General features: G+C 42.4%; 1 protein-coding gene across 5 annotated transcripts in view; it reads left to right on the forward strand.

The window, feature by feature from the left end:
* The first annotated feature begins 385 nt into the window (after positions 1 to 385).
* The window catches only part of LOC106827211 (solute carrier family 28 member 3-like), a 52,457-nt gene continuing 38,810 nt past the window's right edge, over positions 386 to 14,032 (forward strand). For 3 of the 5 annotated variants that reach the window (XM_070495408.1, XM_070495409.1, XM_070495411.1), the window contains exons 1-8: positions 443 to 571; positions 5,450 to 5,617; positions 6,610 to 6,701; positions 8,125 to 8,314; positions 9,492 to 9,636; positions 10,888 to 11,001; positions 11,622 to 11,699; positions 13,767 to 13,847. In XM_070495408.1, the coding sequence (XP_070351509.1) occupies positions 5,508 to 5,617; positions 6,610 to 6,701; positions 8,125 to 8,314; positions 9,492 to 9,636; positions 10,888 to 11,001; positions 11,622 to 11,699; positions 13,767 to 13,847 (810 nt within the window). In that variant the 5' untranslated portion in view covers positions 443 to 571; positions 5,450 to 5,507. Of the gene's footprint in view, positions 572 to 5,449; positions 5,618 to 6,609; positions 6,702 to 8,124; positions 8,315 to 9,491; positions 9,637 to 10,887; positions 11,002 to 11,621; positions 11,700 to 13,766; positions 13,848 to 14,032 lie in introns of all 5 variants that reach the window. The other 2 variants (XM_070495407.1, XM_070495410.1) reach the window with 2 other exon arrangements.

Raw genomic sequence — 14,032 nt, forward strand, 5'->3', positions numbered from 1 at the left:
ACTGTGGGGATTGTGAGCACATATAAATCCACCTTCAGGAAATATGAATTAACCATGTTAATAGAGACCTCACCTTAAATTGGCCAAAATGGGGCAAGTTCAGTTTACCCAAACTGGTGTATTTGCACATGTAATTGGAGACAAAGCTGGCCATAAAAAAACTAAACCACCAATGGGAAGCCTGTTTTAATTTTTGTGTGTGTGTGAGGGAGATTGTCCCTGAGCCAACATCTGCACCCATCTTCCTCTATTTTATATGCAGGATGCCACCACAGCATGGCTTGATGAGCAGTGTGTAGGTCTGCACTCGGGATCTGCACCCTCTAACCCCAGGCCGCTGAAGTGGAGCATGCAAATTTAACCACTACGCCACTGGGCCAGCCCTGCCTATTTTGATTTTTGAGTTTCTAAACAAGATCAAAAGTCCCGTACTGACTCTTTAAGAAAAAATAATTAAATAAACAAACAGCTAGCTAAAGGACACCCCCTCTGCTGCTCCTCCCTCCTTTCTTGCTGGGCTCCACCACTTCAACTTCCCCAAAATTCCAGATCTGAAACTAAGCAAGTGAAAGTAAGTAAACTTTTAAAATATTTTTTAAATTGTAATAGCCACTTTGGGGAAACTTTGTTCCAGAAAAGTCCACCTTAAAAGAGAGGATTCCAAACCTCTCACAATAGCATGCATTCTTTGATTAATACACAGACACTGCTAAAAGAAAAAATGACCTTAAAACCAGCTATAAAAAAGGATCCTTAAAGCAAAAAGAAAAAAAATCTTTAACACAAATCTTTAGCCATCTGAAGAAGTCACAATCTGGATCCAGCATTCTTTTAAATTTTGTGCCTGAGACATGGCTGAAATTTTTAAAAATCTGTTTCCAATTGTTTCTGTGTCTCTGTGTGTTTGTCCGGATGATGTAATTTTAAAGAGACCTCTATTTAATTGACTTAAAATAAGCACTTATGTAAGTTATTTCTAAATGTGATAAAAACTAGCCCAAATGTCTTTCAAGTTAACATGATCTAAAATGATCTTTGGTAAATAAAAACTTGTTGAAGTTTGTTGGTTTATTAAAGTAGACATGTCCTCAGAGTTATCAACTTAGGATGTAATGGAAACATACCACCTTCATGAGTCAAACAAACTCATGTTGTCTCTGTTACAGAATTTGTCAACAAAACTAATAACTTAAAATAATAGCTAATTTTGTCGGATAATTCATGAAGTTTTTATAGGCAATCTAAATATTCATTGGAAACAGGTAAACTAAACAGATGTAAAAAGGTAAAAGTTTGGGGGAAAACTTTTAACAATAATCATGTTTTCTAATATATGTACATACAACAACTTAAAATGATGGCTAACTGCTCTGGTGTCACATAAAGACTTTGTGAGTAATCTGGACATGATCGTTAAAAACAAATGGCTTATGGGGCTGGCCCCAGGGCCTAGTGATTAAGTTCACGCCCTCTGCTTCAGCAGCCCAGGGTTTTGTCAGTTCAGATCCTGGGCACGGACATGGCACAGCTCATCAAGCCATGCTGAGGCGACATCCCACATGCCACAACTAGAAGGATCCACAACTAAAAAGCACACAACTGTGTACCAGGAGACTTTGGGGAGAAAAAAGAAAAAAATAAAATCTTTAAAAAAAGATAAAAAACAAATGGCTTAAATGTAAGTGAGGTAAGAGTTTATGGATAAGCTTTTAACAATAATTATATTTTATAACATATGTATTTAGAATAACTTCCAAAATCTCTTTGGTAAGTTAAAACTTTGAAGTTTTACTCGATTAAATTAAATGATAAAAAATTCCTTAAATAGCTAGATAATTTCTAAGGAGGATAAAATACCAGATAAAGGTTAATCTTTTGGCTTCTTGTTACAAAAAAAACTAAAAGATGTTCAGGTCTATTAGTAAACATGTCCTATATTTTATTAAAAGATTATGCTATGAAGTAACATGTTTCTAAAAATTATAAAAATTATTTATAAATACGCCAAGCTACAGAATACTAACGTAAAAGACAGTATGTAATTACTTACTTCTTAGTTTTCACAGACAAAATCAAAGTTTGTAATGGCTAAAAATTCTAATTAATACATATGATTAAATTTGGGCCCAGCCTTGTGGCCGAGTGGTTCAAGTTTGATGCGCTCTGCTTTGGGAGCCCAGGTTCTCAGGTTCAGGTCCTGGGCACAGACCAACTCTGCCCACCAGCCCGTTGTGGAAGTGCTCCATGTACAAAAAAATAGAGGAAGGTTGGCACAGATGTTAGCTCAGGGCGAAGCTTCCTCAGTAAAAAAAAGCTACTAAAAGTTAATAAGGGAAACGTCTTTGTAATCAAGGAAAGTAAAATGTATGTTTTCAGTAAAGAAGACATAAAGATTAGAGATATTTTTATTTTTTCTGTTAAAAAAGATAAGCTTGTCCTAGAGTACTAGGAAAAAAACGGAGGAAGACATAGAACAAATTCTAAATGTAAGAAGCAAGTGACAGAAGGTTTGTGAAAGTAAAAACCCCAAGAAAAGAGTTTTATACATAGTTGACTAAGATTAAAATAAATTCAATTAAATAAATGTTTCTATATCAAAAGCAACTTAAGAAATTAAAAATTTGGGTTTCTCTCTCTTAAAAGGATAATCTTAAAGTTTGGTCCATTCTTGATAAAGAGATTATGAAAGTTTTTTTTTCTTTGCTTTTGAGTGAGTCTACTTACAATGCAGACAACCTATGTTTGGTTAAAATAGCTTGCTATGCTCAAGGAGGCTGAAGTCTCTCTATTCAGGCTTTCTTTTTAGACTATTTCACTCTCTCTGTTTGCCTGTGACATTTTCTGTTGTCACCTTGACTAAATGGATAACTAAACATTATTTCCTATTTGACCAAGTGTTTTAAAACCCTTTGCTATTTTTTTTTTTACAAATTTCCCCAAGGTTCAAGCCCTAAGTAAAGTCTTTCTTTTGAGGGGTTTCCAATAGCACTCTGGGGACTTCTCAAAGAATTTGTTCTCTCTTTCAATAAAGACAGCGATATTAAACTAGTTAGGCTTATTTGGTGTATTAAATTACATAAATTATCAAATAAATAATAATAAACTTTCTCAGGTTATATCATACGGGTAAATGTTATTGATGTAAGTGGTTCTTGATACCTGTTTCACATCTCAAAGTGCTCCAGGTATCCATAGGAAACTCCAAAAGTTGACAATAGGGCCTGATACCAGGTCTGCACAGTTAGTGGAGGTAGGCTTCAGGGTGTTCAACACCCGAGATATGACAGAAGAAATGAAAGATGACCAAGAGTTGCACAGGCAAGCTACTCTGCTCTTGGTGGACCTCCAGTCTTCTCGAGGTCACCAAAGGGAGAAGAAGATGCCACAGGTGAGTGACCCTGGCCCCCCACAGCGGGGTCACACAAAGGTCACCAATGAAGTTGGGGCTTAATCAGTGTGCAACTACAGATGAGAAGGGCATTGGGATTGTCCGAACCAACCCCAGGGAGGGAAGGGATCAGACAAGACCAAGCCCATGACTACAGATGAGATGTGATGGGGCCCTGGGGCTCCAAGTTTGGCTCCAGGCAACCAGTCCTCATCTCCCCAGAAGAGCCCCAGGGAACCTTAGCAGTGGGAGGAGGGCATGTTGAATTTTTGCTCAATGCTGGGGCCACATTCCTGGTGTTAAATACCTAAAAAGGAACCCTTTCAAATAAACATGTGATAGACAAAGAGTATTAGGTAGAGGAGAGACCAGAAGTTTTCTGGAGCACTTGACCTGTGAAATAAGATCAAAAACATTAAGATGTTCTTTTCTATATCTGCCAGAATACCCTGTTCCTCTCCTCAGGAGGGACATGTTATCAAAACTAGGGACCTCAATAAACTTGGAACAAGACAAAATAGAAATCCAAGTTCTCAAAAATTGGGAGGTCGAGCTCATGGGTTTGTTACAAACGTACCAGTACCTGAAAAGGAGGAAATTCCCCAAACATTCTAAGCCAAGCCAACTCGGAGGTATGGACACAAGGACAAATGGGACAGGCAGTCACTGCCATACCTGTAAAGGTGGACTTAAAGCAGATAGACCACTGGCCTCTGGCATAACAATATCCCCTAAAGTCAGAAGCCATAAGAAAAATCCCTCCTGTAATTTGACAAACTTTAACACAAGGAATAAGCCGGCCATATAGCTACCCATGTAACGTTCCCATTTTACCCATTAAAAAGCCAGGAAAGGGGGAGTACAGATTTGTTCAAGACCTTAGGGCTGTCAACAAAATAGTCCAAGACCCACGTCCTGTAGGACCTCATCCTTACACCTGCTGGCTAATCTCCCTGGGACAGCATGTTTCAGACAGCACTAGATTAAAAGATGCTTTATTTTATGTCCCATTGGACCCTGAGTCCCAAGAGATTTCTGTCTGTGAATGGGAGGACCCAGACTCCCGCCAGAAACAACAATACTGCTGGGCTGTCTTACTCCATGGATTTAAAAACTCCCTTACAATTTGGGGGGAAATTCTGGGCCAAGATTTAAGGGAATTAAAATTAAAACAAAGCACTGTGTTACAGTATGTGGATGGCATCCTAGCAGCCAGTTCGTCTAAGAAAATCTCTGATGAGAACACGGTGACCGTGCTAAACTTCTTAGTCAGTAAGAGATATAAAGTGTCTAAGGGGAAAACACTGATATCTAAAGAGACTCTAAAGTACTTGGGGGTTATTATTTCAAAAGGGCAGCACAACCTTCCTCAAGAGAGGAAAATGGTAATATATCAACTTCTCCACCAAGAACATGTAAGTGCTATGAGGATCTCATTCTTGAGATGGCACATGTGGATCCCTAATTGGGGTTGATTGCTAAGCCTCTCTATGACAAATTACAGGGTCCAGAAACGGACCCCTCTGAATGGGATGAGCTATGTGACCAAGCTTTCAGTAAGCCTAGAAACTTACTAATAGAAGCACCTGCACTGGCCTTACCAGACCTGAGCTAAGCATTTGACTTGTACCTTCATGAAAGACAAGGAGTAACTCTGGGAGGATTAGCCCCAATGTTGGGACCCTTAAAGAGAGTGATAGCCTGTTTCTCAAAGCAGCTAGACACCATGGCAAAAAGATGGCCTTCATGCCTGAGAGCTGTAACTGCCACCTCCCTGTTAATCAAGGATATGAACAACTTGGAGCTATGCCTGGTGATCTACAGACTTACCTTAGACCAGCGGGAAAAGTTCTACTCCTCTACCAGCCCCTATGACAACACCCACACTGTGGAGGAAGTAATTACAGAAGATGAAGCTTTGCCCCATGCGCTGCAAGAATGAGGAACAGGATAAAAGTAGAGGAGGGATTCTCTCACCAGCCACGGACTTTAATTCGCTTCTCTTGTCCTGCCTAAACTCTAACCTTTTGTGTTTGACCTAATTCTCTTGTCTTCTTGAAGGGCACGGACATTCTTCTCTCCAACAACTTTGGCGTCTTGAGCTTATGCGGTTTCAGCTATGCACGAGGAAGAAGCTCAAAGTGACAACCACCCTGGACCTACTAGCTCTGAACCTGACCAGAGTGACAAAAATGATGCCTACACAGACAGGCGGGGAGTTGCACAGAAGTAATCTGCCCTCATTAACATCGTAAATTCTCCTCTGGGAAGGGCAAGGCAGCCATTGTTAGATTATGTGATGCATGTAGATTTCAAACCACGCATGTGCAAGCTTCTGCCCGCCTCTACATGAGATGATGAAAGTTTCCCCTTTGAATATTCATTCCCTATCCCAAATAAATGTACGCTCTTCCCATGCTCAGAGAGCCATAGCTTTGTGAATTATTCCCTACGGTCTCCATTTTCTTTCCTGCATGCCGGCAAACAAAATTTCTGCTTTATGTGACAATTGCTTCTGGTGCAGATTGATTGATTAACTCACGAAGAGGGGGACACACATTTAGTCTGGAAACATACCCACCACCCCATAACAAAACTCTGGACACAAAAGAAGACCTGCCAACAATTCTAGAACTTTCTGAGAAAGCTGTATTACAACCTACTGGTTAATAGCTCTCAAATCCACAAAATCCTTCTTTACTTTCAAGCACCCAGTGAAGTCTGTCAGCCTCCCACTAAAAAGTATGGTGAGCGAGGACAGGGAACCACCAGCTTCCTCAAACTTTGTGTAACCAGAAGGGATGACAGTTCATTGGATTTTTATTTCTTTTGAAATATTTACATTTAAAGACAGTGGCTTAAAAGCTAATGGAGGCCCTCATAATCCAGTGAGAAACACCCTCGTTCTATGATTTATTTTCAGCTTTTGGTTAGTTTTCCATCTCCCTTGCTCCATTTCCAGGAGCACATTTTCTCATCTCTGTCACCCCTCATTCAATTCAGCAAATCGCATCCATTCAGCAAAGACGGATCGAAACCATGGCTGCTTTTTAGTCTAAAATGAAAGGAGTTTCCCGTTTCTATATTGTAGGACATGTACTTCATGAGTTTGGTTGTTTGCTTGCTTGATATACAAAGCCCCATCCAGCCTTAGCTGCCAGTTCGTTTCATTATTTTGGTGTTGACTTCTGTCTGGCCTTTTTGCTTTTGTCTTCTGACAGGTATCTGGAGAGGAAGTATGGTACAGTTCAGGATTTTTATCAGAAACACAAAACCACCCTTCGGTATATCCTCTGGGGCATCTTATTAGCAGGTAAATAACAAAGGGGGATGGATCGCATGTCTCTTTTCGTGGATCCCCCAAATATTAGCTTTCTGTGGAAAGAAATAAGTCTCCCCCCTGTCCTGGACCTCACGGAATCATCCAGAGAGGGAGAGAATTCAATCAGGAAGCCCCTGGGCGGGGGGAGGGGTCTCAGCGTGGGACACCTATGCAGAGTGGTTCCCTGTCCAGTTTTTGTGCCAGCAGCTAATGTTTTAGGTCCCCTACTCCTGTGGCTTTTGTGACTATGGTGTGGATTTGAGGGCTGGTTCATCAAATCCAGGCAACTAGAAAACATGGTGATAATCACAGGGCAGAAACCTAATTGCAGGGGAAATATAAGCAATTAATACTCTATGCAAACACAGCACGAGGAAGAGCCGGGGTTCAGGTAGCCCACTCTTCTTCCCTGAAGGCAGAACCGTACTGTCCTTACAGATGAGCACATCTCCACTTTTGCTCCCTTCAAGCAAAGGGCTCTGCAGCCCATTTTAAAGAGCACTCCCGTCTATAAGATGGGACCCTCCCACCCAAGTCCAGAGAAATTAACCCAAGACCACTGCTCCCTGAGGTCAGTGGATCTGCTGGTGCTCACACTGCAGGAACAGGGAAGAGCCATAAACTTTCTGTGTTCCAGGCCAGATGGTGTCTCAGGCTTTGCACCGCCATGTGGTGAAACCAACATAACTCTGCCTTATGGGACAACAGCACACAGACAGTGTGGCTGTGTTCCCATGAGACTTTATTTGTAGAAGACAGATACAAACATAAAAATACAGCTGTACTTGCCACCTACAAAGCACATGGCAGGCCACATTTAACCTGCAGACAGTGTTTGCTGACCTTTAACAGGAAACCTTGTTGTTCTTATCCTACAACCTCCTCTTCAAAAGCAGCCCCCTTGGTAATTGCCCCACCCCTTCCCCTTTCCTGTAGAGATCCCGGGACACTGAGAGATTGTTGGTGGGCCCGTTTTCCTACTCAAGCTTAGGCCAAATCTGAGCTGCAAACCAGCGGAATCAATACCTTTAGTCAGTGGTTGCTTCAACGTCTGGCCTTTCTCTGATGGAAGCTTGCCTGCCAAGTCTGAATGCCAGAAAAAAAGTGGTTAGTACTGAGTGAGAGGCCCGGTGATGAAGCATCAGGATTTGCGAACTCAGAAGGTTCTATAAGAGAAAAAGACTTAGCACGCTGTCCTCCTAGCGTTCATGGTGACATTGTTAGGGACTTGCTTGGAAAAACAACAGAAGCTCCCAAAATCCACTACTTATAATCAGAGGAGCCCACAGCCCTATCACGAGCTCTCCCGCCTTCAATGCTCCCTTGACTGAACCCCCCTTGGTGGAGCTGATTGGTGCTGTGGCTGGTCTCCAGCTGGTGCTGATGGTCCCCATCTGTGTCTGCTTCCTGGCAGTTTACCTGGCTATGGTGATCGCCGCGTGTGCCCTCAACTTTCACCGAGCCCTTCCTCTCTTCATGATCACCGTGGCTACCATCTTCTTTGTGGTCTGGGATCACTTTATGGCCAAATATGAGCATCGTGTCAAAGAACTCCTGTCTCCTGGCAGAAGGCTTCTGGACAGACATTGGTCCTGGCTGAAGTGGTAAATGCAGTTGGTTCTCTTACCACCATTGAAAAGGAGCTTAGTTTTTTCGAAAACTCTTCCAAAACTGTGTTCTGAAATTGCTTCCTCATTGTGGGATATTGAAGCTAGAGAAAACCTAGGAAATAGTCTATTAAAATGCCTTCATTTTATAAATTATATTTATATTATATTACATTATATTATATTTTATATTATATAGATATTATATATATTATATTTTATTGTAAAATTTTATAAACAGGAAATCAAGACCTCAATAAGGTAATGACTCATTTGAGATGTGTTCAAATGTCCCTACAAACTGCCTTAATTTCAACTGCCACTAAATGATAAGATGTTGTCCAAAGGATGGGATGGTTCTCACTTGGGGAGGTGACCCTCTGCTCTAGGCATGAAGCTAGCCTCCTTCAGAGGAAGGGTCTGTGAATTATTAAAGCCAATCCTCTCCTACAGAGCCCATGTCCTGTGGGGGACCACGCAGGGCATTTCTCACAGCCTCTCTCTGTGGGATCTTCTCTCCCTCCAGGTGGCCCTGCTGGGTAGGACCCAGGGCCCATTCTCCCCAGCATGGCCCACCTGGGATCTACCAGGAAACTTCACCCATTCTTGGCCTAATAAACCAGGATTGTGTAATCCCAACACAGCACCCTTTCTGGTTCTGCCATCCAAGCTGTGAGTCAGCCTGGCCATGCCCACCTGATTCCCCAGGGAGTTAAATCTACTGTAAAGTCCAACTTGGCTCTCTGGGGCTCGGGTGAGGTCCCCCAACTGCAGAGAATGCATTTCAAATTCTCCCTTAAAGGGAAGAAAGTAACACCTCACGCATCCTCCAAAATGGAGGTGAGGACTCCCCATAGATCTCTCAAAGAAATCATCAGACTTCTCTCCAAACATCCTTTCTTCTCTCTGACCCCTTTAGATGTCCTTGAACGGCCCAAGGGCTGTGGAATGAGGGGGACACATTGCTTAATGTTTTCGCTCTTTGCCTTTATAGTCACACTAAAAGAGGGTCTGTTGCAATTTCTAGAAGCATAACTTCCTGGTGCCAGAGTGTGTTACTCTTAATATTCTTTGTTTGTTGGTTTAAGCCTGATTAAGATTTCCAAGTTAGCACTTGGATGCTACAAATGAGCCACAAATACAACAAATGATGCCCCCTTTCTGGTTCTCTCAGGGTGATTTGGAGCTCTCTGATCCTGGGAGTTGTTTTCTGGCTGATCTTTGACACTGCCAAATTGGGCCAACAGCAGCTGGTGTCCTTCGGTGGGCTCATAGTGTACGTTATCCTGCTATTTCTATTCTCCAAGCACCCAACCAAAGTAAGTATCAAATTCATCTTTTCTGTTTTTTTCTCTCTTTTTTCTCATGTGTAAATTGCTCAAAGTAATGAGTGTGAGAGAATTTAACTGTTATTCAGTATTTTTCTTACCTTGCTATGATATTTTGAGTGGCTAGGGGGCACTTCTTCCTGAACTTTCATAGAACCGTCACGTTCTCATTGTTCATTCTCAGTAATTTTCCAGTTACACAATCAGTGAGATGTTCTGTCCTGTCAAGGCCAACTTCTACTCGTGTCCCCTCCTCTCCCCATCAAACACACATTCAAAGAGAATGCATCCATTTTGATCCAGATTTCCCCAGGCCAGTAAATAATCTAATATTCTACCATTGGATTCTGCAGTTTATCAAATTCCCATTTGTAATTTTGGCTATTTTACTCCAAAAGTTTGTCGTTGAACAGTTTTGTTCACATTGAATTCCAACCTCATCCTTGTTCTGTCAGTCAGTAACCCAACACATGGGCAAGAATTCTGAGACATCAGTTATTCACAAATGACTCATAATGGCAAATTCTGGAAGACTTCACTGGCTGAAGGGTGACCACTCAAAAGAAAGCGTTAGGCAGAGATCAAGTCACCTAATGTGATCCACTTCTTTGCCCTGTGAACATCTCTGCTGTTTTCTATGCCTCCACTCCCATAGTTCTTTGCAGGCCACTCAGCTCTGCACCAAAAATGAACGCAGCTGATCGTCCATGACTCTGCTCTCCCTGGGTCTGCATTAGAGATAAGAGGCTCCTTTTACAGCAAAATGAGAGCCCCTCAACAAGGTGGAATTTCTTTCACTTAATTCACTTACAGTTTGTCAGATCAACAAACCTAGGACACACAGAAAAGTCATGTTCTGCCTCTCCATCTTCCAGACAGTGGAAATAATTATATGTATTAAATATTTACAGTGTAACCAGCAAGGGTAGATCCTTCCTCCTTGTGGCCCTGCTAAGACACCTCTTTGGGTCTAAGTTGTTTTATCATGACATAATGATTACATACTCCCTTGAGACTGAAGGCTTCAAACTCAGATTTAGAAAGAGAGAATACAACCTCGAGATTTCTGGGTATGAGTTTATTAAGGGACTCTCTATTCATAACTGCTTGGGTCTCCCAGAGAAGGTGGATCACAAGCCACGTGTGAGAAGCTACTGAGGAAACAGTGAGGCTCTGGGAGTTTATGCCGAGGTCAGCATTCACCCTCTAAGAAGATACATCTCTCTCCATCTTTCTCCATAGGTTCGCTGGAGGCCTGTCTTTTGGGGAATTGGGTTACAGTTTCTTCTTGGGCTCTTAATACTACGGACCGGCCCTGGACTTATGGCTTTTCAGTGGTTGGGCAACCAAGTTGAGGTAAGTTGGGTTCAGAAAGAATATCTTACTTTTATAGTGTTTTAACATTTGAATATAATCGTCAAGATATGTCAGAAATAGGTTTATTTTTCTGCATGAGTTGACTCAAATTTCAATTTCATAGCATGAGTTAGACAAATAATTTTATGTGTCAAATGTTAATCTGTCCAGTTTATTAATCTTATTGTTGCCCCTCACCCATACCATCCACTACATCTCTCCCCTCTCCCAGTTGCCCCCTTCATCCTGCCCAAGGGGTGTCACAATTCTAAGATGGTTCCACAAACAGAGAAACAAGCTCTCTTTGCATCTAGTGGTCAGCAGTGCCACTCATGTGCCATCTATTGCTTCTGCAGCAAATTACCACACCCAGCTTATTCTTTAGCACCCTAGAGTCACACTGAATGTTAGAAATGCCGGGAAGTCTGTGCACAGTTATAGTTCAAAAATACACTTCCGTGCCACCCACTGCGGGGAGAAAAGCTGACAAAATTAACTCTCCAAGTCTATCCAACAAGTTTGCTGGGTCCTCACCCTCTGCAGGGCCTGGTGGGTCCTGGGGACAGTAACCACCACTTCAGGGGTTATAATGGTCTCCTCTTGCCCTTTCTTTATCTCAGAACTTCTTGGAGCACACTGACGCTGGTGCTTCATTTCTCTTTGGTGAGAACTACAAAGACCACTTCTTGGCATTTAAGGTAAAGCCAAACCCTTTTCTATGGAGTCACATCCTTTTCAGTAACTTCTCAGTCTTTGTATATGTTCGGATAGAACCCAACTACCAGAAACCAGGCGTACAGCTGCTGGGCACATCATAGGTGCACAGCACACCACTGTCCTTTCTCATGACAATTTTATCTGAAGTCAGTAGATTATAAATGTTTACTTTGTTACTATAGCATTAAGAGAAACATCTAGAGGGGTCAGAAATTTTGGAATACCTTTCGAGGGCTTGTAGCATTGTCTGAGATACTTATGAAAAACCATGTGGGGCAACAGTATCTGAGATTTCAGGGAAAAGAACATTAGGTACCTGGCCATGAACAGGCATATGGCCAATAATGGCTGCTAGGTCCAGGATCAGTGACAGGTCTGTGCTCAGGAAACTCTCAGTCCTAGGCCAATCAGGACAACTGGACACCGACATCGGCCTCTGTTCTTCCAGAAGCATACTCGTGCTAAACCATTCCCATTTTCCTTCAACACAGCCTTTGCCTAGGGAGGCCTGGGGGCTGGGCCTTCTCTGAGCCAAAGAAGGATGTTATTTTACAGTGGAAAGGCAACCTGGCCCCATGCCCAGCCTCATCAATTCCCTCTTAGGGCTCCCACAAGCCCCAGGAAGTCACTGTCCTCTGGGAAGTCCCTAAAGATGCTGGTCAATGAGTCAGAAAGATGCATTTGGCTTTTTCTTCAGCTTTCCTTTTTTTGGTGTATCATTGTTCCTACACTTCTAAACTGTCTTCTCACTTAGGGACTTCCAATTTACCTCCAAATTACCCCAGTTTCAGTTAGGCCGACTGTTAGACTGGACATTTTCTTAAACTGCTGATTTGATGCTTTGGTGCTGAGATAACTTAGCCATCTCTGAAAGGTCAAGTGTTTACAAATTGAGATGAAAATATGCTGATATTGTGATCTGAATCCAGAATTGGAAAAAATAAAGTCACAAAGAAGGCATCTCAGACCTCCCTCCAGCTCCCCCCAGGGCAGTAGCCTCCATCCTCTCTGCCAGCACAGAATCCCTGTGGGCACATTCAAGAGATGAGCCCCTTCGACTCCCTGACACTTTCAGGAAGGTTCTGCCTGCCCATTAAAGCCAACAAAAGCACGCAAGTGCGTGAGCTCTGAATGATGGTGCAGAATGTCTTTTAATATAAAGTATTAATAGAGTTTCCTAAATTGGATCCTGTACAAATTGTCCTCAGTCATTCTGAGCCTCTGGTCGCAGCTTGTCCCTGGCCGTTTAGCTGGGGAGCAGAGGGGAAGGGGTGTGGAGGGGTAGGGGTGGGAAGGGACTGAGACCGCAGCTCTGTGTGGTCTCTGCAGGGGAGACACGGCTCCCTGTAGACACACAGGCTGCACTGAAGGCACCCAAAGAGCACCAGGAAAATAGGATCTAGGAAAGGACAACCTTTGTGAACACAGAAGTAAGCTGGTTTCCAAAGTTTAACCGTTTCTTAGTGTTTCAAAAGTCTATAAGTAAAATAATTATCTTTCTAAAAGCTAAAATAATTCTCTCTCTAAAATAATTATCTTTCTAAAATTTTCCTCCATAGGAGGCACTGTGTGTGAGGACCTACTATGCTCTATCTGATCTGTGCAGCCACTTTGAATAAGGATCTGAGGTTGCTGGCACTTAATCTTGACCCAGGTTACTCTGCTAATAAGTGGTGAAGCTCGTGTCTATTTAATATCAGAACACGAACATCTGCCAGTGGCCTTCGGTTTGTTAAGCCTCGCTATTACAAATTCCTCCAAACCTTCATTCCTTCTCTGAGACACTAAAGGAAGAAAAGATCACTATAGCAGAGGGAAAAAAATGTTGTTTACGATGAAATATACTCCAGCTTATCTAGAGCAAATTAGAATAAGAGACTGTAGATGGGGCAGCTGCCTGATAAAAGTGTTGTTTAGTTCAAGGGGAGTTTCCAGTATTTTTATGACGTTTCAGAGGAGGCAAAGGAGGTAGAAAGGAGACTGATCTGAAACCTACTAATTCTCCTGAGGCCAACGTTAGCCCACGATTGCTTTATCTCCTCCTCCAGGTCCTGCCAATGGTGGTTTTTTTTGGCGCCGTCATGTCCATGCTCTACTACCTCAGACTGATGCAGTGGATCATTAGAAAGGTACGGGACCAGAGGGTTTGGGTGATGGGTGTACAGCTGATTATTTCAGGGACAAAGTCCTATTTATTCAGAGTCTATTTATTCAGAGTTTTCCAAAGTGCTTCTCTCTTCCTACCAAGCTCTACCCCCTACCCCAAGTTATTGGATTCAAACCCAAAAATCCTACATGTGTCCCTAGAGGGAAC

Source organism: Equus asinus, chromosome 23 (assembly GCF_041296235.1).
Source record: "Equus asinus isolate D_3611 breed Donkey chromosome 23, EquAss-T2T_v2, whole genome shotgun sequence".
Lineage (NCBI taxonomy): Eukaryota > Metazoa > Chordata > Mammalia > Perissodactyla > Equidae > Equus > Equus asinus.